A 25,553-nucleotide genomic window follows, 5' to 3' on the forward strand; every position below is an offset into this window, starting at 1 on the left:
TTTACATTTCGCCAAATTTGTGGCATTTTGAGCTGCTATTTGGTGGAGTACTTTTTCAGCCCCACCCTTTTCTCTCCAGGGACCCTGCTGACAGAAACCTTGGATGTTTTGTTATAGTCCCCAAAGGTCCCCGAGACTTCATTTTTTCCAATCTGTTTTCTCCGTTGTTCAGATTGGACAATGTCTATGGTGCTGCCTTCTGGTTTGTGGGTTTGGTCTTTCTTTTCCATTCTGCCTCTGAACCCATCCACTCGGTAGTCATTCTGGTTCCTGTGTGTCAGGAGCAGCCTGGCCCACCTGACCCCAGTGTCTGGCAGCTTCTTCTTCTTGCCAGGCTGCCCCTTCCTGTGCTTTGAATGCAGAGCACAGGCTTGTGTGGCTTCATCTGGGCTCCTTGGTGTTTCTGCTGGGGTTTCCATTGTGCTGAGTGAGAAGCAGAGGGAAGTGTTTGTCTAATCCCCTTCCCGGAAGGAGTTCGTTCACTTTGATGCTGTCGCCCTGCTCTGTGAGCCTCAGTTCCAGTCCTTCCTTATGGCGCATTTTGCTGTGCAGAAATGTTTGGTTGAATATATTGACCTTTAAAAAAAAATTTTGTAACATGCTTGGAAGCAACTTTCTCATACCAAGTTTATGAAAAAACCTCCCATTTCCTTATAACTTGTTTGGGTTTCTCTCTCTTACCATTTAAGCAAGCATGCCATCTGGACTTTATTTGGTGAAAGTAAGAACAGGAACCTCTTCCCCCATGACTGCCCATTGTCCCAGCACCGTTTACTGGATAATGTTTCATGGTGTTAGGAAGTCCACTTTGGTCACTGCTTGTTTATGAGTGTTCCCAGCACCCGAGACCCGGGAGGAGCAGCCACGTGTAGAGGCTTCCCTGCGCGACGGGTGGCAGAGCTGGCGCTAGGTGGGCCAGCGAACTGCAAGCACATGGGGCTGCTGGCCTGTATGCAGGGAGCCAGTGGGCGTCAGACACCTTCAGGTGTAGTCGCAGTGGCCAGGCTGTCCCTGGAAGCGCACCAGGGGGCAGAGTTCTGGCCCCTGTGCAGCTGTCTCAGCCCAGCGGCCTGGGTGCCGGGAGGACTCGGGGTGTGACAGAACCGGCCGATGGGGCGGGGACACGTGGGCGAGGCCTGGCCTCCCAACAGCCTCTGGTCCGAGGACATGTGTGAGCCCCCGACCACCGGGAGCCGGGAGAGGCTGTGGGGTGAAGGTGGGCAGATGCTGTTGTGTTGCGTGTGCCCCACCCCTTCCTCCTAAGGCCTCCCCACCCCTTTCCTCCTCCCTTCGGTCCTCCCGTCTCTCCCCCACCCCCCTTTATTTGGTAATATATTTTACTGATTTTTTACAGAGAGGAAAAGAGAGGGATAGAGAGTCAGAAACATCAATGAGAGAGAATCAGCTGCCTCCTGCACACCCCCCACTGGGGATGTGCCCGCAACCAATGTACATACCCTTGACCGAATCAAACCTGGGACCTTTCAGTCCGCAGGCCGATACTCTATCCACTGAGCCAAACCAGTTTCATCTGTTCTCTCCCTGCTGTTCTATTCCAGTTCCCATTTAGAGGCTCAGAGCAGCAGCCCAGATGCCAGTGAACTGGCAGGTGTCCCACCCCAGGACCAGGCCCAGTCAGCACTGAGCTGGGCCAGCGGTCACACAGAGGCTCTGGTGGCACCAAAGGGACTGACAGAGGCAATGTGTCCTGGTACAGTGTCCGCAGAAGGGGCATCAGTGGCCAAGGTGTCTGCTGCCCAGGAGGGTGTGGAAGCAGGAGCACTGGCCTGTCCACCCCCCCCTTCAACGTGGCCCTCAGAAGTCCTGTGTTGGAAGGACCCGGATTCGGTGTTGTCTCTGCCACAAGCTGGCTGGCTGCTCAGAGACAGCTCCCTGCTCTGGGCCGTTTCCGTCAAACACAGTCGGTGCTGGATCAGCTCAGCAGTGGTTTCAAAGCCCTTTGCTATGGAGTATGTCACAGGCTGAGGACACTGGGCCAGGTTTCTGGGTCCCCTCGGCATCATGGGCTGGAACTTTAACCTTTCTGAGCCTGTTTCCCTCTGTAAATAGAGTGGTAACACCCAGAAAGGCGTGAGTGCCAATGAGACGGTTGCCTGTAGAGGCTGGCCACTCAATGAAGGGCCATCAGGGTCATGTGGGCCTTTGCAAACCTCCCTCTAAAAAACCAGCCCGGCACCACCCTCCTTCCCTGCCACCGGCTCCGGGACACTGGCTGTCCCCACAGCCCTGGGGCTGTGCCGTGGGCCTTGCGGACGGCTCCCGGCTGGTAGCTAGTTGTGTCTAAAACTCAACCTCCACAACCAAACTAAGTCCCCCAGGAAGACACTTCCTCCACAGCACGGCCCCACGCTGCCTTGTGCAGACGCTCTACACGCGTGGGCTGACGGCGCAGCGGCTGCACCAGACATGGCTCCACCAGTGCTCAGACGATGTCCCAGAGGCCTCCCCCCGAGGAACGTGGGCAGAGAATCCCCAAACCACCCGGCAGACAGCAGGGCTCACACCCATGGGTCTGGCCTGTGCGGCACCAGGAAAACACCAGGAAACATTCCAACCCAAAGACTCCAAACAGCAAGGCTGGTTTCGTGTCGCTCTGGTTTATTAGCTCCGTCTGTTCTAAGTTGCACGTTAGGAAATAACAAAACCAACGCCAGGGCCCTGGGCGCTCACAGCCTGCATGAGGTCAGTCTACGTTGCTGCACAGATTGGCTGTTTGTACAAGAGGTGTGTAAATCGGGCAAATTGGACAGATGAACAACTATATGTACAGTAAAGTAAAAGGGGAGTCATTCAAGTATCAAAATACAGAGACAGATTAAATAACATCTTTATTACAACTCGGTCCGTCGCCACACCATTGGCAACAGTGCTTTCCTGGCAGCCATTCTGCGGCCTGGCCTCCTCAGGGCAGCCGAGTCAGACCCCTGCCCCCGGGACCCGGTGCGGACGCCCCGAGGGAGGGGGCGGGCAGGCGCGGGGCCGCCAGAGCAGCTGGCAGGCGGGAGGGCCAGCCAGAGCCTGCAGCGGCGACAGGCCACCGGCTCCACGTCCCAGCTCCACGGGCCCCCCAGTTCAGACGCGGAGACGGCTGCCACACGCCTGACCCGCACTGAGACGTGCAGAGCAGGGCGGCTGCTGGAAGCCTGTCAAGTCCTGGCAGTTCTTCCAGGGAAGCCAGTGCCGCCAGGAGGGGAGGAAGGCAGGTGCAGTCCTTTCCTTTTCGATATTCAGAAATGAACGCGTCTCAACACAAAACAGACAGCCGAGGCTCTCCAATAGGAAAATACCCTGAATAAATAAAGAACGTAGCAGCTTCCAGGGAGAAACACCACGTGACTCACGTGGGCCGAGGGGCTCGGCGTAGTGTCTGTTCCCTTCTGGCCCCGTGGCACCCCTGCCCCGCGGCCCAGCAGGGGCCGCTCCCCTTCTGCCTCCGCCCTCACCAACTCCTGGCAGAAGCAGGTGCACCCTCACGGGGAGCGGAGGGCGTCCTCGCAGGCCCTGGAAGCAGCAGGAAGTCGAATAAAACTCCACTTCCTGTTTAGTACCGCAAAGTGGAGGAACCCCCTCTGCCCAAGGGGACGACCACCAGGGAGCGTGGCCAGCTCTCACAGGGACGGCCCTGCCTCCCGTGCCTGGCCAACCGCAGGCTGAGCAGGTGCCCAGGGCTCCTGCACCTTCCCTGGCCGGCTCCCTCACAGGAATCCGCCTCATTTCTGCTCCACTGGGGGGGGGGGGGGGGGGGGGGGGTGTGAGGGGAGGTGGAGACACCACAGGTGAAAAGCAAAGCAAGCCCCAGAGGGCCGAGGGGCAGCGAGCTCCGGGCGGACGCCACCTGCCCTGAAGGCCACACGGGGAACCAAACTGCCACCTTCCTCGCCTCCACGTGGAGCCAGGGAAGAGCCAGCAGCCGGGAACAGTCAAGCCAGGAACTCAGAGAACCCGAGGAGGCCTGTCAGAGGCCTGGTCAGACAGACCACAAATCAGCAGGCAGCATCTTAGCTGCCGACCCAATAATGCCCAAAACTCAGCTGCCTCTTCTCCTCCCAACTCAACCCAGGAGCCTGAAGTCCCAGAAAGCTGGCGGGCCGGCAGCCAGGGCAGGCTCTGACCCCGCTCTGACTTCATGCACCAGGAACGGCTCGCTCGTCTCCGCAGGACCTGGACCTTCCCCCCGGGAACCCCAGACGGGGTTCCTGCCAGGCGCCTCTAAGGGCCCAGGGCCAGGTGGGGACAAGAGCCGAGCTCTCGGGGACCAGGGTCCAACTCCGGTGGGTTTGAAAAGCAGACTAACAACACGTAGTCAAGGCTGCCCCTCGTGTACCTCTTTCCTACCATGGGCACCATCTCCCGTCCGACCCACCGGACCTCCCAAAACCCTGTCCTGAGGACAGGCTGGACAGACTGGCCCTTTACCCGCCTCGGTTCCCTGTCCCCTGACCCTACAGGCACCTGTCTAAAGGCTGGCAGTTGAACCTAGAGGTTTGAGGCAAGTGTTAAAAGTTCATTTTATAAAAATTTTTCTATTAAAACATGTTCTGGATAAGTCACATCCTGACGCTCTGGGCTCCGGTCTCCTGGGAGAGGCCCACAGGCTCCGAGCCGGGCAGGAGGCGGCGCAGGCGGCAGGCAGCCAGGCGGAGGCCGGGCCTGGGCTTCGGAGCTGCAGTGAGACGGCGGCGGTGGAGGTGCCGGTGGCGGAGCAGAAGCCTGAGCTCCCACACCTGTGTCCGCAGCACAGCTGGTTCCTCTGGGCTCAGCTTGGCAGAAGCAAACACAACGGGGAGGAGAGGATTAACCAGGGCTGCACAGGCGGGGGTCATGGAAAGGGACCAGGAAGCAGAAAGGAGACAAGAAGCGGAACAGAAGGTCCCTCACGGCCTCCCCCGAGCACCCACTGCCACCTCGGGCTCAGCGTCTGCCTGGCAGGCACGGGGCCGGCAGAGGACCCTGTGGTTTACCAACGGGGGCTCAGCTACAAAGCAGCAGCACCCCTGGGCGTCTGCGGGACTGTGCCGTGTCCGCACTCCCTACTGAGCTGCCCGGCTCCTGCCGCCGCCCAGGGGGAGAGCCGAGGCAGCTGCTGCCTGCTGGGTGGTGAGGCACAGCCCTGTCCAGGGAAGGGCCGGGTGATGGCTGACTTCCACTGAGCCCTACACTGGGGACAAGGTCAGAAGATGGGGCGCCATGTGCAGGGAGGGAGGCCTTCCTCTGTGAGCTAGACTCCGGCCGGCCTGGGCCTCACTGGCCAGGACGGGAGGGCCGGCCACACGTGCCACCGCTTCCTCGGAGGGAAGACCCAGCGGGCCGAGGCCGCGGGGCGGAGGCAGGCCCTGCGGTGCATGTGCCGGGGCGGGGCGGCCCCGGCCCTCAGACATCACCGAGCTCAGGGCCTCGGGCGGCCAGCACCTCAGGGGAGACGGGCCAGCGGGAGCCGCGCGGGGCTGTGGCCCGGGTCACAGTGGCTGGTTGTGCGGAGAGAGGTGCACGGGAGCGGTGGGCAGCGAGGCCGCGCCAGGCCGGCCGCCCGCAGTGCAGCGTGGGCCTCCAGGCTCCCGGCGCCGCGGCCCTCAGCCCGCTCGGCTCCGCCTCCAGGCAAGTCGTCCCGGAGCCGTCGGTGCCCGGGCTCAGTGTCCGTGGTGGCACGAGCTGGAGCAGTGTCTGCAGCTACTGCCGCGCAGAGCGCCCGGCGGGCTGGCCGGCCGGCGGCTGGAGGGCGGAGAGCAGGCGGGCCGGCGGCAAGGCACAGACCAGTGAGGAGAGGGTGGGTGTTAGAAGATAGTGGTCTCGTACTTGGTGCTGAGGCTCCCCTTAGAGTCTGGCTTGGGGTCCACAACCCAGGAGACGCTGGCGTGGGACTGGGCGTCCGGCTCCACGTCGGGCGGCTCCAGCTGCCAGGGAAGAAGGGCCGTCAGGTGGAGCGCACACCTGTGCCCGGGCACCGGGGCCCGCTGCGCCCCTCCCCCGCCGGGCAACTCCATCTGGGCGACCTCGGCCAGCCGCCCGCCAGCCGAGGCCCCCCAGCAGCCCCAGAGGGTGAGGAGCTGGGAAGACACAGGGCCCACCAGAGGCCAAGGTCCAGAGAGTGTGTGTGTGTGTGTGTGTGTGTGTGTGTGTCAGGAGTGACTCTGGGGGTGTGTGTGTGCGTGTGTGTGTATGTGTGTGTGTAATGGCTCTGGGGTGTGTGTGTGTGTGTGTCAGGAGTGACTCTGGGGTGTGCTTGTGTGTGTGTGTGTGTGTGTGTGTGAGGAGTGACTCTGGGGTGTGCTTGTGTGTGTGTCAGAAGTGACTCTGGGGTGTGCATGCATGTGTGTGTGTGTCAGGAGTGATTCTGGGGTGTGTGTGTGTGTGTGTGTGTGTGTATGCGTGTGCCTGTGTGTGGCAGGAGCGACTCCCTCCCGGGAGCGTGGTGGGAGGGCCAGGCTGGGCCTCAGCAGGGCAGCCTGTCCTGGGGATGCTCAGAGCTGTCGGACTCTGGGCACCTCCCGCCTGGGCATCATGCCCTGAACCCACAGCTGTGGCAGGGCCCCAGTGGCACGGGCCTCCGCGGAGGACACAGAACAGGGCTGAAGCACAGACAGGACGGCGGGCGGGCGGGAAAGGAGGATGCCACGCAGGCCGGAGGCCATGGCCCCAGAAGACGGACACAGACACGGACGCAAAGACCTTGACTCCAGGACTGACAGACGGCAGCGGCAGGTAAGAAGGACGATGGGTGGTGCAGGTGTGACAGTAACAACAGCGGGTGTCGGGGGGCAGCGGCACCTGGGGTGCAGAGCACAGCAGACAGACAGGCGGTGTGCCGGGGCCCTGCGCCGGGCAGCCCACGTGGGAGACCCCGGCGGGGCCAGGGCACGTACCGCGGACTTCCTCACGCCCACGCGAGGCTTCGGCACGGGCTTGGAATTCTTCGTCTCCACGGGCTCTGCAGCAGAGGCGCCCACAGGCCGGACCCTCTGGGCCTGCAGGGCCAGCTGGTAGGCCACCTCGAACGCCTGGCCCAGCGTCAGGATGATCTCGTAGGTCAGGGTCTGCGAGGAAAGCCCACGCTCAGCAGATGGGGGCTCCGACCCCTCTTCCCCAGCACAAGCTCGGGGCACTGACACGGCACAGAACAGTCATTTCTGACAAAGCAACTGACAAATCGGAGTACCCCAGCCTCGCCCGCGTTTGTTTTCTCTCGCGTGATTTCCTCGGAGAAGACGGCGAACGTGACCCTGCGCCAGCCAACCAGGACCGGGAGGACACAAACTGTCCGGCGGCCACGCCCGGCCCTCCCCCAGCCGCCCTCAGGCCTGCAGAGGGCGCCCGTGGGACCCGCGTCACCCGTTCTCAGCGGTTTGTTAGCACAAAGCGGGGCTGGCTTTTCCTTCAGCTCCTTTTGAACGGGTTGCTGGTGAGTTCCTGGTGCCGTGCCCGGGTTTTACTGCCCCGGAGCACACAGGCGGCACAGAGCTGATGGGACGTGAGAAAAGCGAGCGAGCGCGCCAAGAACGTGTGTGTGTGTGTGTGTGTGTGGGGGGGGCAGGGGGCCTCCTCGTCCCATCCTCAACCCCACGAGGCGGTCACATCACACCCCCTGCAGGCCAGGAGCCTGACGCCAGGCAGGAACCGCTCCTCTCCCCGAGGGCCTGGCCTCAGGGAGTCCTCCCGCCGCCCAGGGGGGCCGCTGCTCCACGGGGGCGGAGGGCACTGCAGGGAGCCGCAGGGCTGGGCGGCCCCGGCCGGGACTAACTCGCGGGAGCGGCCAGCCCGTCGCTGAGCCCGGACAGGCCCGGGGCTCTGAGCGGCTCCCTGCGCAGAGGGGGCGTCGGCGCGGGCTGAGACTACGCACCACGTCCACGGTGCTGAAGACGTGGCAGTAGTGGTGGCCCGTGTGCAGGTCCTTGGTGATGTAGGCGAAGGTGCAGAGGTCCTCGGGGTCCTGGGCCGCGCAGGAGATGTTCCGGACCTCGTGCTCCGCGATGACCTTCTGCTGGAGAGAGGGGCCTGGGTCCGGCTCCCTGGCATGGCCGCCGGCCTCTGCCCGGGCGGGCGGGGTCTAACCTCGCCGGTAAGGTTTGGGGTCCATCCGGCCCTCTGCCTCGGGGGTGGCGGGGGGCTGGGAGGGGGTGGGAGGGAAGGCGGGCGGTGGGCGGGCACCCAGGCAGTCCCCAGGGCACGGCGGGATGGAGGAACGGGGCTGCAGGGTGGGGCAGCGCACCTTGTTGGAGGCGTCGATGAACTTGACGCCTTTGTAGGTGATGGACAGGGTGATGGTGGGGACCTTCCTCATGTGCTCCGTGGATTTCTGTGGGAAACGGGCCTGTGGACGCTGCTCAGGGCCAAGGCCCGGGGCCCCACAGCCAACAGCCCCTCCCACCCCCTGACATGGGGCCCAGCGGCTGCAGCCGGTACCTACCAGCCCCCTTCACCCCAGACACCCACCCGCATCTTGGCACAGGCGTCCTGCGTGGATTCTGTCCCTCGAAGGTCTTTGATCAACATGGAGCCCAGGTACTGCGGGGGGAGCGGCCGGGCTCAGCACCCACATCACCACGGGGTGAGGGGCTGTGGGGGGCTGTGAGGGGCTGTGTGGGGCTGTGAGGGGCTGTGTGGGGCTGTGTGGGGCTGTGTGAGGGGCTGTGTGGGGCTGTGTGGGGGCTGTGTGGGGGGCTGTGTGGGGCTGTGTGGGGGCTGTGTGGGGGGCTGTGTGGGGCTGTGAGGGGCTGTGGGGGGCTGTGTGGGGGGCTGTGAGGGGCTGTGTGGGGGACTGTGAGGGGCTGTGTGGGGGCTGTGTGCGGGGGGCTGTGTGGGGGCTGTGTGGGGGGCTGTGTGGGGGCTGTGTGGGGCTGTGTGGGGGCTGTGTGGGGGGGCTGTGTGGGGGGGCTGTGTGGGGGGCTGTGTGGGGCTGTGTGGGGCTGTGAGGGGGGCTGTGAGGGGCTGTGGGGGGCTGTGTGGGGGCTGTGTGGGGGGCTGTGGGGGGCTGTGTGGGGCTGTGTGAGGGGCTGTGGGGGGCTGTGGGGGGCTGTGTGGGGCTGTGTGGGGGGCTGTGAGGGGCTGTGTGGGGGACTGTGAGGGGCTGTGGGGGGCTGTGGGGGGCTGTGGGGGGCTGTGTGGGGCTGTGAGGGGCTGTGGGGGCTGTGAAGGGCTGAGTGGGGGGCTGTGGGGGCGCACTGGGGCGGGAAGCTGCTGGCAGAGGCAGGCACTCACACTGGCTTCGTAACCGCAGGACTCGAAGATGAGCTTTTCGGGCCGGTGCTGCCAGCTCTGCACAGGGGCGTAGGGGGCGGCCAGGCTGGGCGGCCGGAGGGTCAGCCTGGCCTCTCGGTGCTCTTCCTGCAGAACAGGCAGCGTCACAGGCCGCCCGCCCCGGCGCCGGGCAGCCCAGGCCTGTCTGAGGGGGCGGCGGGGCCTCGGAGTCTTCTCGGGGGCGGGAAGCGTGTGGGGCTCGCAGGCGTGAGGCGGGGAGTGGAGCCAGCCTCCCGCCGAGGCCCTGGCTCTGGTCCTGGGGTGGGGCTCACTGAGGCCCCGCAGCCAGGGGGCACTGGAGTGCTGGGTGAGGGGGGCTGATGAGGCCCCACCGTGGGCCGTGGTGGAAGGAAGGTGGGGAGGGCAAGATTCAGCAAGTATGTATGACCCCCACCACCACCACCACCAAGCAATGTGCAACGTCTCTGGTGCACAGCAACTAGAACGGCCAGACATCCTTTAAAGTCTTGTAAAATTCACGGCCAGACGTGGATGTGAGGTAAGGCAGGAGAAGGAGTGAGGTCAAAGTCCACTCTGAGGGCGAGGAGGGCAGCTCCGAGGAGCAAAGGCAAAGGGCTGGGATGCCGGGAGGAGGCCCCATGCCAGCCCCGCGTGCTCGGGCGGGGGACGGAGGGGGCCCGCCTGCAGCCCCCTCCTGCCCACCTGGGCTCTGGAGCGCTCCGCCCGGGAGGGGGCCGCGGGGTCAGGGAGACTGTCCGGCCGCCTTCTGCCCGAGTCCCCAGGAGGCAGCAGCAGGTCGGCGGACCGGGCGGTGCAGGAGTCGTTCTGGCTCAGGGGGGACGACGTCTGGGAGAGCAAGTCCTGGCACTGCGGCAGGAGAGGCCGGGAGGCTGAGCTGCAGGTGGGCGGCCCAGCTGTGGGCCGGGCCTGGGCTGCTCAGGGCCCTCCCCCGACCCTGGCAGCGCAGGCACAGCACAGGCACGGATGAGACAGGACAGCATGGCTGGGAGGCGCCAGACCAATGCTCGCTGGCCCAGCCTGGGCACAGTCAAAGCAACCAGCTTCTTGCTGGAGCCGGGAAGCCCTGACCCGTCCTGCACCCCCGGCTGGAGCCGCACAGGAAAAGGGCTGGGAAGTGCCTTCAAAGATAAAGTGTCTGCCGCAGCCCATCGGGGTCTCTGGAGGACCTCGCAGCACAGCAGGCCCAGGCCCAGAGAATAGGGGTCAGCGCCTCAGCACCCACAGCAGTGGCTCCCCGGGTGCAGGACAGAGCAGCACCCGCTTTCCGAGGCCCCGGCAGCTCAGCCCGAAGGCGGAGACAGCGTCCTGGGCCGCGGGGTCCCTGGCCCGGCGGCCGAGCACCGTGAGGCTCGGCTCTGGCTCTCCGCTGCCCAGACCCCGCCTGCAGCCCTGCGTTCCAGACTCTGAGTCAGGCGTGGGCACGGGCACACTGTCCGAGGGGGCCCTCCTGGGGGATCTGCGTGTTTGTTTCCTGCCTCTCCCAACAGGGCACTTCCTGCTGATCCTCAGATGGAGGCATGTGCTGGACGGAGAACCAGCCCCAACCACTGCCCCACCCAGCCCGGGCACAGGGAGGGTCCTCTGCTGAGGTCCCGTCTCTGAGAGCCCGGTGATCCCCTCAGTTGCCAGCACCACAGAGAGCACGGCCGCTCCCCGCACTCACTCTCAGCTGGGAAAACCTCGGGGGCTTCTGGGGCGGCTCCTCGTAGGGCCTTTCGGCGAGGGAGGCGATGATGCGCTTTCGATGGCCGAGCAGGTGAACCTTTAGGACCTGGGCAGGGGAACGCACAGTCAGGTGGTGCCCGGGCCCCCAGCGCCCCCACCGGGCAGCGAGCAGCGCACGCCCAGGCGGCTGCACTCACGTTCACCAGCTCCAGCTCCCAGAGGTTCCTCACGGAGTCAATGGAGCTGTAGCCACTGGACAGGAAGGAGTGGACGTAGTCTTGCAGCCCCAGGGAGTCCAGCCAGGAGGGCACCGACGGGGGGCTGCTCCCCTCGCAGCCCAGGGCCTTCACCTGCGGGGCGAGGGGGCGGGGCTGACACCTCGGGGGGCAAGGTCCCGGGCGGAGACCCCGGCCAGCGCACGCAGCCACAGCGACCACGGCTGGATAGGTACGGGCCTCCCTCTGGCAACCACAGCGGTCCGGGTCCGGGCCTGGGTCAGGGTCCGGGTCCGGGCCTGGGTCCGGGCCTGGGCCTGGGCCCGGGTCCGGGTCTGGGTCCGGGCCTGAGTCAGGGTCCGGGTCTGGGTCCGGGTCCGGGCCTGGGGGTCCGGGTCCGGGTCAGGGTCTGGGTCCGGGCCTGGGTCTGGGTCCGGGTCCGGGCCTGGGTCAGGATCCAGGCCTGGGTCCAGGTCCGGGTCCGGGTCCGGGTCCGGGCCTGGCCCGGTTAAGTGAGGCGAGGAGGCTTTGCAGAAGGCCGTGTCTGAGTCACGGACCTGACGGGACAGGAGAACTGTGCGTGTGAAGAGGGCTGGCTCAGTGCTGGGACTACATGTGCTCCCTGCGCTCTGGGCACTTGGAAGGGATGGGGCACTGGACGCAGTCAGCAAGGAGCTCGGCCTACCAGCCCTCCCCCAGGGAGAAGCCAGGGGTCCGCACAGGCCTGTCTGGTCTCAGGAGAGACCCCAGGGGCTCCGGGGCCAGGCCTGTGGGCACCAGGCCGCACAGGGCAGATGCCTGCAGCCCTGCTGAGGCTGGACAGGTCCTCTCAGTCCCTCTCGCTCTGCTGGCTCCTGAGGCTCCTGTTGCCCTCTGGGGCCTGGGAGGGGGGGAGCACCCCGAGTGGTCCGCACGCCCCGGCCGGCTGGTGGGGAAAGAGGCCAGGCTGCGGGGCTGGTGGTCACCTTGGGCAGGGCCCGGGCGGCCTGGAGCAGCTTGCGGCGGTGCTGCGGGTCACTGATGCCGATCTCCCGCAGGTCCTGCTCCTCCATCACGTTAGACCCCTGAGGGCAGAAAGGCGAGCATGAGGGCCTCTGCGCTGGCGGCCGCGGCCTGGGGAGCCAGGCCAGCTTTTCCCGGCTCCACGCCACCTCCTCTGTGGCCTCAGGCTCCAGGGAGCGGAGACCGGGTCCCCGGGAGGCCTGTGCCCGCTGGAGCCGAGGGAAGCAGCAGCCAGGTCTGCCAGCCACCTGCTCCCACCTGAGCGGCCACAGGGGAGCTGGCAGGCCTGAGGCTCCGGCAGGGGCGTGGGCACAGGCCTGGCCGGAACAGCGGGCCCCGGGCACACTGCGTGCCCAGGCCGGCCGCACGCCTTCGCCCACTCCGAGTGAATGGCAGGCTCCATGGCCATCCGAGGAGGACAGGCAGACAAGCCCAGGTCCCTGACCAACGACTTCAGTTTAAGGCTGTGACCATTGCCGCAGCCGGGCCGCAGGCGCGGGGCGGGCAGAGTCTCAGGGCCGGGGAGGGGGACAGAGCCGAGCCCGCTGCGGGCTCCGTGCAGCAGCGAGGAGGTGCTGCGTGACCGATGAGGGCTTTACGTGGACACCGTCCCCCTCCTGCTGTGCTCTGTCCTAACCCTCGCTGACAGAAGAGGAAACGGAGGCAGACAGAGGCCAAAACCCTTTCTGAGCTCACACACCCAGCACGGAGCTAAGATGGAGCAGATGAACGAGGCCTCCGCTCCGACCCCATCACGATGGCCTTTTCTTCACAGCCGTGTCCGCCCCAAGACAGGTGTTTTCCAATTACGAAACAGGAAAGTTCACGGCTGCCCCGCCCCTCAGCCACAGCGCCCCCACCTCCCGGGGCGTCACACTGCCCTGGACGCCCCCTCAGCGCCCAGCTGGGCACACAGGCGTGCGCAAGCTTCATCTTCACACAAACATCATCCTGGTGCCCACGTTCCGACCACTAGCAGGCGCCCGGAGGCTGCGGTCACCGGGGTGGACGATTAGGAATGACCGACCGCTCCCCATTTCGCTTCACACGCAGTGCGGTGCGGCCCTTCTGGGGTGACACCCAGGACTGCTGGCCAGTGTGTCCCCGCCCGGCAGGTCTGGTTCCGGGCGGACACTTCCCGTCCTGCAGTCACAGCCTCCCGGGAGCCTCCATCCTCCAGGCCTGTCCATCGCGTGTTCTCACAGCACGCGGAGCCCCGCCCGTCCCCCAGGCTCACAGGAGCCCGGGTGGGGGTCCGAGCACCAGGCCGAGGCTCCCCCTGCCGCGGCCGTGGGGGGGACAGCGCTGCGCCATCGATGGGGCCGTGGGTCTTTCCTGGCTGAGGTCGGGATCCGTCCACAGGGAGCAGACGAGAGCAGACGTGTGTGTCCACGTCCTCCGCTGCTGGCTCGCTCTGCTCTGGCCGGCCGTGCGGCCCGTGTGCTTCTCAGCTGCCGGCTTAGCAACACCTCCTGCTCCAACGTTCTCACAACCTCCCGCGTTCTTCCTGCGATTTCACCATTTCCTGTTTACAATCAAACCCTCAATTTACGCGGCACTCCTGAGGGAAGGTGCGTGTTCCCAGGCAGCAAGCTGTCTCCCACGGTGCGAGTGTCCTGATGTGTCTCACTCCTGTCTCCTCAGGTGAAGGCACAGGTCACAGGGCAGCACTGGCGCAGGCCGCCCCGTCCTCCCACGACCTGTGCTCAGACAGCGAGGGACGAGGACAGCAAGCAGTGGTCCTCAGCCGCTGAGCTCGGGCAGACAAGGGTCCGGGCCACCACTGCTCTGTGGGGGCGGGGACGCGGGAAGAGGCAGGCGGCATGGGTCCTGGCACGCCCAGTGCTGGGCCGGCTGGACCGGGCACGCCTGGCCACACGTCTGGCTCAGAAACACCTCCTGCTCCAGGGGCTTCACCACCTGAAGACGTGCCGGTCAGCCTCTGAGCTAGAAATGGTCCATTTGCACAACAAAGCAGGTCTGAGGACTGACTCCCAGGACTCGTGCACGGAAAGCCCGTGAGCGTGGGCAGAGGGACCACGAGACTCCGCCCAGGCTGCTCTCCCGCACAGGCGGGCGTGGGGGGCAGGGCAGTGGAAGGTGCGGGCAGCAGCTGGGGACACCCCCGCTTCCTCTACCTCTGGGGGAGGAGCAGTGCTTCCTTCCCTAACTGAGCAGAATTCAATCTGTGTTGAGTGGCCCACAGAGGTGGACAAGAGAGGCCACCAAGGCCGCACAGTGAGGGACAAACGGTCAGGACGGGGCTAGCCCGGCCTCCGTGTCTGGGGGCCTAGAGCAGGCTGACGGGGAGGCAGCGGCCTGTGGGACTCGTGCGGGGCAGGGCACACTGCTCTGCGGAATGAATGCCCTGCGCGGCCGCGCCCTGCCTGACGGGCGCCCATTAGAGCAGTGCCTGCCTGGCTGCACAGCCGACCCCCCGGACGCCTCCTCCCACCAGTAGCTTCCTCGGCTCCAGCAGGTGCAGGAGGGGCCCCTGCACAGAGGCCCGCCGGCCCGGAGCCCTGGGCACAGCGCAGCGGGTGTAGGGGCAGAGGGGGACTGCAGCCAGGCCAGGGTCAGGGGCACCTTGGGTGGGACAGGGCTCCTGGGAAGGGAAGGAGCACAGGCGGCAGGAACTGCCTCTGGGAGCCTGAGGGAGACCTGGCTCCAGGCAAGGGAGGCCTGTGGCAGGGCCCAGCCCAGCTTCCGAGCTCTGCCTCCAGCTCTGATTACCTGGGCTTCTTGGCCATAGGACTTAGAAGGAAAGATCCTTCACATCTCTCACTTGTTAATATTTTGCTGGGAGTTTCTGTAACTGCTGGACTATCTCCATTCAAACCAGTGGAGCAGGACTGGGGGTCTGGGGGCCTGGCACACTGTGGGCCCCTGTGCCTGCAGCAGCCCAGGACCGGTGGAGGCTCCAGCTGCTGCGGGCAGAAACCTCATTCCCAACTCTGCCCTCTGTGCCCATGGCGGTGCCGGTGCCTACGGTGGTGCCTGGCCCTTCATCTGCTCAGTGCACTCTTCGGAGTGGCCAGGATCCGTACGGCTGGGAGGGAACTGATATAAAACCAGGAAGAGGCTGATCAGCCGGAGCCAATGCTGTTCACTCGGTCTGGGACCAGGTCTGGGATGAGGTCTGGGGCTGGGTGGGAAGGAGCCCCAGGGGTCTGGGCTCGAGGAGGGGTGGAGGGCAGAGAGGTGGGCTGATGGCTTCCCTGGGGGAGCATGGGAGGCACCAGGCTGGAGGGCCTGTGAGGCTGCAGGCAGGGCAGGCAGGGGGCAGTCCCGGGCTCTGCTGGAGGCGGGAAGCGGAGGTCCATCCTGGGAGGGACTGGCCTGAGGCCACAGCCCGTCCCTGAGCTGCCTCTGCTCTGGCCTGAGGAGACCTGAAGCTGGCAGAGGTCGTCTGCACTTCACCCGAAGCCTGGGCCTTGTTTCCGGCACAGAGGGCTCGGCCGCCCCTTGGCAGAAGGTGTCAGTGAGGGGAGGGGCTGGCTGTCCCTGGGTGAACTGGAGGCGCCTGGGAAGCCCATCTATAGGAGCCTACGCCATGCCTGCGGGCGAGGGCGGCGCGGCTCTGCCCACTCCTGCACACGGGCCCGGAGGCCAGCTCAGCGAGCCCGCCCGGGGCGGCAGCGGCTCCTGTCTGAGCCCAGGGCTGAGGCCTAAGCCAAGGACACTGCAGCTCCTCCTCGAGGAAGGGGAGGCCTCAGCCTGGAGGTGCTGGGCAACCCTGGCACCGGTCTGGGGACCCGATTCCTTGGGAGCTGGCCCAACCTGCCCCTCCTCTGACCAGCTAGGACCCTGGGACCCAGTGGGGGCTGTAGGATATGTGCCTGAAGCCCCACTCTCCACCCCCAACTCGCTCAAACGCAGCCTTGGAAGAGCAGTCTGAGCAGAGGCAGGACCCAGGGGCAGGGGAGCAGCAAGGTGGGGGTGGGGATGGAGGTGGGGCGCAGCTGTCTGGGGTGCAGAGCCCCAGAGCCTGCCCCTTCTTTCCCTGGGCTCCCCCTGCCTGACTGCCCCAGGGTGTGTGTGTTAGCACAGCCAGCCTGCAGCGGAGGAAGCAGTGTCCAGTGGCAGCGGGTCTGGGAGCCCAGGCACTGGAGTGAAGGTGTTCATTGCAGGGCTCAGAGGGCAGTTAAATGGAGGGAAGTGTGTGCCTGCAGCTCTCTACTGCCGCCTGCCCGTGCCCTGCGTCAGCCCCCAGACCTGCCCCGACTGACTCCCCTCATGGAGGTGGGAGGCCATCAGCTCCCAGAAACTTCCCCCTCAGCCAGCCCTCCAGCCTCATTTCCATATTCAGTGAGGCCTCTCCCTTCAGACAATGGCCGTCCTTTGTCCAGCCATCAACCACAAAGCCAGGCTGAGGCCTCCTCTCTTGGGGGAGAAGGAATGCCACAGAGCTACTGGCCCGGCCTGATTTCTCTGGGGGGAGGGTGCTGGTCCTGGTGCTTCTCCTGCACCCCCCTCTCCAGTCCCTCGGGGTCTCGGCAGCAGGGGCAGTGGGAAGAGATGCTCCAGACAGAGGGCGCCTGAACTGGAAGAAGGGCTGTGATGGGTTTGGGGTGGGGGACTCAACTGGGATTTACCTGAAAAGAGCAAATTAGGAACAGACTTCTTAAATCAAGGGCAGGGAGGGTGGGAGGCTGAGTGAGCGGACAGTCCTCAGGCCCGTTGCTGCACTGATCTGTGGGGCTAGCACTGCTCCCAGGGGAGGAGCAGCTAAAGCTCATCTATAATACATATATAAAACCCTAATAAGCATTTGGCCTTGCAGTTGATGTTGATGATTGACCTGGACCAACCCATGATTTTGTGCATTTGGGATTTTCAAAATAAATCCACTTTTCACCACCAGTCACAATTCGATGCAAAAAAAGACTTTCTTTTGCCGTTGAAGCCACATTTTACTGATGACTTTTCTGTTTTCCATTTGTCTTTTTTTTCAGTTGATGTGGCACCCATTTTCCTTCCTTTAAAATCTTTCCCATTGCTTTTAAACGATCGAAAATTGCTTGCTGAGCAACGTTTAATCTTTCTGCAAGTTGTTTTTAGTTTGACATCTTCATCCAATAATGCTTGTAATTGTTGGTCCTCAAACTTTTTTGATTGACCTGGACGTTCTTCGTCTTTCACATCAAAATAATCACTTTTAAAGTGTTTAAGCCAGCGTTCACAAGTATCTTGAGATGGAGCACGTTCACCATAAGCTTCCCAAAGTATACGATAACTTTCAGCAGCACTTTTCTTCAAAATAAAGTAATGAATTAAAACTTCCTGCAAATGCTCTTTTTTTGGGCATAAATCTGACTTCTCTGGGGCAGACGCTGGAGTAGCCGCGATGAGCACTCTCTCCAGTACCTGGCTCCCAGATTCAGCCGCCACTGCACATCGGCTCCCCCATCGCAGGCTGTCCCCAGGCCACTCTACTGGCCACAGGGACACAGAACAGGACCCTGCTCTAAGCCAGCATCGCCTTCGGGGGGGGGGCGGCTGAACCAACCTCACACGCACCCTGGGCCAGGCCAGGTGGGAGGGCTGAGCGCACCTGCCTCCCAGTGCAGACCATGGCCCCCAACCCAGGGAGCGGGGGTGTGAGGGGAGGCCCAGGGAGAGGAGGGGCGGCAGGGCTATGGCCCAGGAGTCTTAGCGACGGAGGGTGGAGGCCGTGCTCCCTGAAGCACGCGCAGCCAGGGGCTGGAGGCTTCCGTGTGGCAGCTGCATTAACAAGGAACAAGAACTATTTACATCAGAACTGGTTCAAATCCCGACTTTGCTGCTCAAGATTGGTACAAGCCAGAACCTGGTGGACAGGCATACACCCAACTGCCGGGCAGGGTTGACCAAGGACTTCTTGTGTACCAAGCACGGAGCTGCCGGCAGGACGGTGCCCGGGCTCTGCGCTCACTGCTCACGGCTGCCTGGCAGCCGACCTGTGCCCGCCTGGCTGACACCCTCCTGCTCCCCACCTCACACCTCGACCCCCACCCCTTCCTCTCTCAACGACCCACACCCCAGCCCAGTTCTCGCATGGAGAGACCTTGATGGTGACCAGGAGCAGCTAGTTCCAAGGTCACAAGTCTCCAGTTCCTGCAGCCGGGGCCTGTCCACCTGTCCCTTCACGAGGTGGTCAGGTGCGAGGAAGCAGCGCCTCATGACCTGGTCCTCCCAAGCAGGTCCCTGTGCCCCATTCTCTGCACCAGGCACAGCATCGGCCACCCACCTGCTGCCCATCCGCCCAACATTTGCCTTTCTGAGGCCTTACTTGAGGTGCCATAGTCACCCCAATCACCAGGCCCAAGCCAGACTGGGGTCAAAGGGCTTGATCCCAAGACCACCCAAAGCACCTGACTGGCTGGATCCGAGGACACCGACTGCTTCCTGCAGGGAACGGCTGCTGCCGGCCGCAGTGCAGGGCACACACCTCCCGCCTCCCGCCTCAGTCCCTACAGGTAACAACGGGCCCCCTAGACCTCATGCCCATGAAGTTAGCAGCCAAGTGCGGTCCCAGGGGACAGGGAGGAACAGGGAGGCCGAGCCCCCGGCCCGAATCAGAGGGGACCTGGGAAGCCAGCGCTCTCTGCCAGGAAGGGGGCCAGGAGCTTTCTGTCCTGCTTCCCTGTCCGGTTCACTGGATGGCGGCCTCAGCGGGCTGCCCTGGCCCGAGCTTCGTCCGAGTGGCAGTGTCAGAACAGAACGCTGGGGACCGGCTGCACTTGTAAGAAAGTTCACCGTGCTGTTAGCCAGGAGGTTTCCGATCACCGGAAATGCAGCCCATCCCCCTCAGCAGGGAGCTGCCCACTGCCATGGAAGGACGAACAGCCTCCCTGCAGGACAGAGCCTCCGGCCGTGAAGATCCCAGCCCTTTGCTTACCACCAAGTCCTGTGAAGACCCCAGCCTCTGCTTGCCCGAAGGCCTCTGCACATCTCTAGACCTGCAAACTGCCCATTTGGCCTACCCTTTGCCTACTTCCCAGGTGATCTTTGCCCCCTTTACCCAATATAAACAGCTGGCTTACGGAGGGAAGGAGGGGAGTGCAGAGCAGATTTTTGTGGGCGACCTGCTGCTCTCCCACATTGCCGGTAGGACGGGAATGAACACTCATATTTTATTCCACCTGTTGCTGTTAAAATGGCTCACGTAGTGACAGGCAGTGTGGACCCTTGATTGGCAGGTTACGGACGGTTACCGGAGGCCGGAGCTCCTGCACCGTGCCATGCGGTGGGGCAGCTGCAGGTCTAGAGGGGCAGGGCGGGCCCCGAGCCGGTGCCAGGAGCTCGCGGGGACTGACCCTGCTCCGTCTCCGGCCCTCTGCAGATGCCAGCACACAGCGGGTGGATGCAGTGGTCTGCCTGACCCAGTGGCACCTGTGAGTGACTGCTAACCTACCCCTGGCTCAGATGCCAGGCTCCAACTCTGGGCAACCCACTGAGCAGAAGGCCGGCACAGCTCCCTCCTGAGAAAGGGGAGCATGGGGCCTGCCGAGGGGGCGAGGGCACCTCTGGGCCAGGAGACCTGGCTTCAGTCACAGCCAGCTGCCTGCTTGAGGGACAACCTTGGGGAAATTACTTAATTCCTGAATCCAGAATGGGACCAGGAGTCCACAGATGGGCTGCAGGGATGCCCTTGGACCCAGAACCCTAACTGACACTTGGCGTGTCAGCAGGTCTGTACCTTAGAGACACACGGCCCTGCCCTCTGGGTTCTCAAGTGAAGTGGCCACAGTCAGAGATGCCAGGACAGGACCTCTGCCACGCTCACGCCGAGATGCCAGCATCCGGAAGCTGCTCCGGGACCTGTTGCATCCAATACCATCTGCAAGTGGTTTGTTAACAGACAGGAGGCTGGTGCTCGGATGCCCCTCCCTGGGGCTGGAGGCCGGGGCGGTGCCAGGCAGACACAGCTGCTGCTGCCACAGCCCGTCCCTGCCGCCACTCTGAGTAACCCGGGGCTGGCGGAGGGGAGCCATGTGCTAGAAGGGGCCTGCAGTGCGCACGACAGAGACGGGGAAGCAGCTGCTGTGCACCAGCCCTGGGACACCGATCGTTAAGTTCCTAAGTGACCACGGAGCCCAGGACCCACGCTGCCTGAGGGGCCTCTCAAAGCCCAGCTCCTGAGCTCCCCACACTCTGAGGCTGCAGGGAGAGCGCACCTGGGGTGTGGCGGGAGGAAGGGGCAGGCTGGGGGGAAGTGGAGGCAGGCGTGCAGACCGAGTGCCGGCAGTACCTCCCCCTGAAGCCTGGGAGGGAAGAGGGCGAGGAGGTGCCACCTGCTAGCAGTGCCCGCCTCTGGGCCTCAGCGCCCACCTGCAACTCCACCACCGCCCCGGGGCCCCGCCCTCTGCACCTGGCACTTATCATGCACAGGCCGAGCCAGGCGCTCAGCACTGGCCCGGCTGCCGCTTCACTGCTTTATGTGCCTGCGCTCCCAGCTGGACGGGCCTCTCAGGGCACCTACGCTACTTGCTCTTCCAGTTTCAGACCCACCCACTGCGGAGAGCGCAGGATCCATTACACCCAAAGAAAAAGCCGGTGCTCCCAGGCAGCCCTGAAAGCAGATCCCGGTGCACACCACATCCGCGTCTCAGACTCCTCCTCAGCTCCAAGGTGCACGTGTTCCCACAGACCCGATTCAAAAGCACATTTTTAATGTGCACATGGTACCCCATCACTTAGGGACGCCGTCACTCACTCAGCCAACACCTGCACGAAGCCCCAGGCACGGAGACCCGCGTGCTTGGGGCTGCAGACGAGCCGCCACCCACGGCCTCCTCCCTGCTCATAGGAAAGCCCATTCCCTGCTGGCAAGACCCGAGTGAGGCAGAGTGGTGCCAGCCCCCGGCTCAGCCTGGCGCACCTGGAGGCCCCTGCCCCTGCCCCCGCCCTGCCCCTACCAATCAAAGGCCCTTCTGCCTGCAGGCAAGAGATGTGGACACAGGTCCAGCTGCAGTGTCGCTGGTCTAGCCCATCCAGCACCTCACAGGAGGAGCAGCCGAGAGAGAGGATGAGGAGATGAGCCAGGACCGGCCCTCACTTTTCTAGAGCCACGAGGAGACACACTTTTGCTCAGTATGGAGCGCGCTCAGAGTCAGCCTCGCGATGGCAAACACGTCTGGGGCGCGCCCGTCCCTGAACACATCATGGCGAGGACAGAGGGATGATTAGACCACAGGCTGAGTCCCCTCCGCTGGGAGGGGCTGCATGACACCACAGATGCCCTGTATTCCTCCACCACAAACTTGTGGGCGCCCTTCAGGGGAAACCCACTGCAGTGCCTCGTTTCCAGATGTTCTCACTACAGCTGGAGCCCGGCTTCCCCGTGAGCAATTTGCAGGAGAGTCTCCAGGGCAGTTCAGAACCAAGGGCAACAACGGCAGCACTGAACCCACACTGGGACGCAGCACTGCCAGCGCGACAGACGTGGCACCACATGCGATGTTTCTACACAAACAGGGCCCCTTGCGTGTGTTTTGGTCCTCGTTTTTCTGGTTGCTAAAACTTAATGAGCCTCACAACCCATCTGGCAATTTACATGCAATTACCCAGGATGCTTTGCAGGGCCACTCTGGTGCCTGAAGTAATGCGGGAGTCCCATGCAGACCCCGAGGAACCCAGAGCAGCGAGAGGAGCAGCCTGGCCCGGGGCCACAGGAGGGCCTGGCAGGCCCGGAAAAGGGAGCTGCTGGCCTCCCTCCTGAGGGCCAGGGGGACAGACGCCTTCTGACAGGCCCTGCGTCCTGAGTGGACCACTGGCCTGGCGGGTGCCGCCCTGCTACTTGCTGGTCGGGCACAGGGAAGGCAGGGCAGCGGTTTTAATGGTGCCCGGATATTCGAGGGCTGGGAACCTTACCTTTTCCAAAATGAGCAGGAGGAGCGAGAAGTCAAGAGCTCAGCCCCGAAAGCACTGAAGCCCAGGGAGGGGACACATGATGTCCCGGCCCCTCCCTCGCCCGTCTGAGCAGAGGGTGCATCAGAGGGAGGGCCCCTCTCCACTCGGTGCCAGGGGCTCCCATCCCCTCAAGGCTGAACCTGCCTCCAGTCTGGGTTTGTCAGCCCTCCCTCAGGGACGTTGGCGAGCCAGGGGTTAGGTTGCAAGAACCATAAATACACTTAATTTAACTTTAAAAAGAAATTGTCACCAGGCTGGTTTGGCTCAGTGGAGAGGGCATCGGCCTCAGACTGAAGGGTCCCAGGTTCAATTCTGTCCAGAGCACGTGCCCAGGTTTTGGGCTCCATCCCCAATGTGGGGCATGCAGGAGGCAGCCAATCAATGATTCTCTCTCATTGATGTTTCTGTTTCTCTCTCCCTCTCCCTTCCTCTCTGGAATCAGTAAAGGTACATTTTAAAAAAACTTTCATTTTAAAACCTAACATTTTTTAAAGCTAACGACTAACAGTCTGGCCCTAGTCGGGCTTCGGAAGGTGGCTGCTGCCGACGTCAGCCCGCCCTGGAGAAGGACGGCCGGGTCCGGGGAGCTGCCCTGGCCCGGCCCCTCCTGGGAGCCCAGGCCGGGCCCGGAGAGCAGAGCGGGGCACTCGGCTGACTCTCACCACCGTCCCCAGCCAGGGCACAGGGGGAGGTGGTGCCAGTGGGGATCTGCTCAATGCCACGAAGGACTTTGTTCCCGGACTGTGAGAGCAGGCGGCAGGCCTGCCAGGGCACAGGGAGGGGGGGCAGGGAAGGCGTGCCAAGTTCCCCTCAAACTGAGCTCCTGAGTTAACACATGAAGACGGCGACTTAAAACACATGAACTGTTACACCCACACCCCGCATCCACGTGGAAGAGGCACGTGTGGCTCCGTGTCAGAGCCGGACCCTCGGGCTCAGAGTGCCTGGCGCTGTGGCCACAGAGGCCCCTCCTGCTCTGCGTCTGGGAAACGGAGCTGCTAACGTAGAGCTCACCCAGGGCTGCTGGGAGCCAGTGAGCCCACATATGCCACTGCCGACAGCGCCCAGCACACAGAAGGCCCGTGAGAGGCTGCATGCCGCCCCGAGGGGCCAGTCCTGTGCTCAGCTGTGACCCCCAGGGAGGTCTTGGGGGAAGAGGGGAGAGAGGGAGCTGCCCTCAGAGAGGTGCCAGCTCAGCACCCTGTCCTCAGTGCTTTCACTCCATCGGAGGGAGGCCCTCACGGAGCCTGAGGAACGACGCCTACATTTTCCTTTTCTGTTTCAACCCTCGTGTTTGTAAGAAGAGAGGACAACGTTACACCTCGGAGCAGCAGCCAGCCCTCCAACCCCACCGCGGCCTCTGCTCGGGTGCCTGGGGCGTGCAGCGTCTCAGACAGCAACCAGCGCAGTGACTACCTGCTGGACTGAAAGTTCTAGAACAAAGGAAACTTCCAGCATCCAACAAAGACGGGGGACTGGCTGTCTGTCCAGCAGAACTCTGTCCACTGGAACGACATGGCCCGAGGCCTCGCCAACGCTGGCCCCAGGTCTGAGGCCCCGGAGGGGACGGGGTCTGCAGTCAGGGACCCCCTCCCTGGGATGCAGATGTGCAAAGAGCTCTCCCGCAGGAGTTTGGGGAGCAGAGCAGGGGCACCGTCTAGAAAGGGCCCTGGCATGGCGGCCTGACATGGTCAGCTCTGGGGGGCCCAGGCCTCAGCCAGCAGTGGGTGCGGCTCCCACGCCCCGCCGCCCCGCACTTACCAGGAAGCGGACATCGTCAAAGCCGTTCAGGAGCAGCCGGCTCTCGTACTGCTGCAGGCCCAGCGCCGCCAGCCACGCCCCGACGCTCTGCTCCAGCGCCCGCGAACCTGCCGAGAGAGGAACCGGCAGACACTTGCAAAGGGAAAAACCATTCAGGCAGCAGCGGCACTCGGAGGAAGACAGATGGCACTGCCACATCATGATCATCACTATAAAGCAGCCAAACCACGGACAGGAGGCGAGAGCGGAGGACCCGCAGCGCCTCGTCCGTGTGCGGGCGGGGGCGGCCCGCCAGGCGCCGTGCACACCCACAGCCTCGGGCACGGCCTCTGCCCGCGGCCGGGAAGCTAACCCCCAAGGTGTCCAGGTCAGCTCCGCATCAGCGTTCACAGCGTCCGGTCCCACGGCACCAGCGGGGCTGGGAGCCCTGACATCCATGCATCCGGGGCCCCACGGGCTGAGGCGCGGGTCCAGTCCTGCGACCTTGCCGCACACACGGGTCAGGAGAGCACACGCATCTTCATGCAGCCCGGGACACGGCCCCGAGGGCTCCGGGAGGGGAGCAGCGGCTGCTTGCGGGGACCCAGCACATGCAACACAAGCAGCAGTGCACACGGCAGGAGAGGGGGCATTTACTTGTTCTCCCCCAACAGTCCCGGAACAGGCAGACCATGGCCCTCTGTGCCAGGGGCTCAGGCTGCGAGGGGCTGAGCGGGGCGCGCGGGCCACGGCGTGGAGACCAGGCTCCGGGTGCTGCGCCGGGACGGCGACATAGCACTCCGCAGGGCGGTGCGGCCAGCGGGCCAGGGGCCAGGTCCTCGCTAGACCCTGGGCGCCGGCGAGCAGGGCGTCTCCCGGGCCGGGGCGCTGTCTGAAGGGCTGCCTTCCGGGGCCGGGCGGGCGTGCAGGGGCTGGGCGTTCATTGTCCTCGGCTGTAGCTGTTCCTGTGGCTCACCTGCCTGCCCAGGTGGAAAGCAGGCAGGCAGACCCCGTTCTTGGCTAAAGATGAGAAAGCCCAGGCAGAGCAGAGTAGAGGAAGCAGTCCTGTCGGCCGCGCTGGCGGCTTAAGTCTGTGCACGTTCTCCGCCCGCTGGCTGAGGGAGAGAGACGCAAGTGTCCCCCGGAGTCTCCGGATCCCGGTGTGCTCCTCCGGGAAGGCGGGGAGGCGGGTGAGGGGAAGTCCAGCCCTTCCCGGCAGGCCTGGGACGCTCGGAGCTCAACGCCTTAACCCCCGCCTACTTCTCTGGTGCTCGCGGGCAAGCACGGATACAGGAGGAAAAGGAAAAGGGGAGGAGAGAGAGGTGCGAGGAAGGAAGAGAAGAGCCAACGACGAAAGCGTCACCTCCAGAGAATCCCGGCAGTCTTGCTGGTGGGAGTCATCCTGCTGTTCCCGGCACTCGTGCCTCGGGGCAGCCAGGCCCCCGGCATGGTTGTCTAGGAGACCCCGGGACCCAGGGTCCCAGGCTGCCCCTCATCTGTCCTCCGCTGACAGACGGTGGCCGGGGACGCGGCCTCAGCAACGGCAGCCCAAGACGCCGGGTCCGGGGCCACTTGAGCTCCGCTGCCCTTGAGCGGCTGTCAGCTCCGGGGACCTACGCAGCAGGCTCTTGTCCACCCGTGAGGCCAGGGGCTCCCGGCTGCTGATTCATCGCTGCCTGTGATCCCGCCGGCTGCCGGCCGCGGTGCTGCCTGCTGCCGAGGGCGTGTGCGCTCCCTCCCGACCGCAGCGGAGGGCTTTGTCTACAGCTCCCGGGCTCCACGCCGCCTGCTGCCGGCCGCTCC

The 25,553-nt window shown here is 64.1% G+C and overlaps 1 protein-coding gene across 10 annotated transcripts in view; it reads right to left on the bottom strand.

The window, feature by feature from the left end:
• The window catches only part of ANKS1A (ankyrin repeat and sterile alpha motif domain containing 1A), a 174,669-nt gene that overhangs the window by 10,494 nt on the left and 138,622 nt on the right, over window positions 1-25,553 (bottom strand). For 3 of the 10 annotated variants that reach the window (XM_036415307.2, XM_036415305.2, XM_036415311.2), the window contains 12 exons: window positions 23,772-23,878; window positions 12,080-12,178; window positions 11,097-11,249; window positions 10,898-11,005; window positions 9,916-10,080; window positions 9,214-9,339; window positions 8,449-8,520; window positions 8,225-8,311; window positions 7,856-7,993; window positions 6,882-7,052; window positions 6,688-6,786; window positions 4,788-5,912 (listed from right to left, as the gene is read on the bottom strand). In XM_036415307.2, the coding sequence (XP_036271200.1) occupies window positions 5,793-5,912; window positions 6,688-6,786; window positions 6,882-7,052; window positions 7,856-7,993; window positions 8,225-8,311; window positions 8,449-8,520; window positions 9,214-9,339; window positions 9,916-10,080; window positions 10,898-11,005; window positions 11,097-11,249; window positions 12,080-12,178; window positions 23,772-23,878 (1,445 nt within the window). In that variant the 3' untranslated portion in view covers window positions 4,788-5,792. The other 7 variants (XM_036415310.2, XM_036415308.2, XR_006739975.1 and 4 more) reach the window with 6 other exon arrangements.

Source organism: Pipistrellus kuhlii, unplaced genomic scaffold (assembly GCF_014108245.1).
Source record: "Pipistrellus kuhlii isolate mPipKuh1 unplaced genomic scaffold, mPipKuh1.p scaffold_m20_p_5, whole genome shotgun sequence".
Classification (NCBI taxonomy): Eukaryota; Metazoa; Chordata; class Mammalia; order Chiroptera; family Vespertilionidae; genus Pipistrellus; species Pipistrellus kuhlii.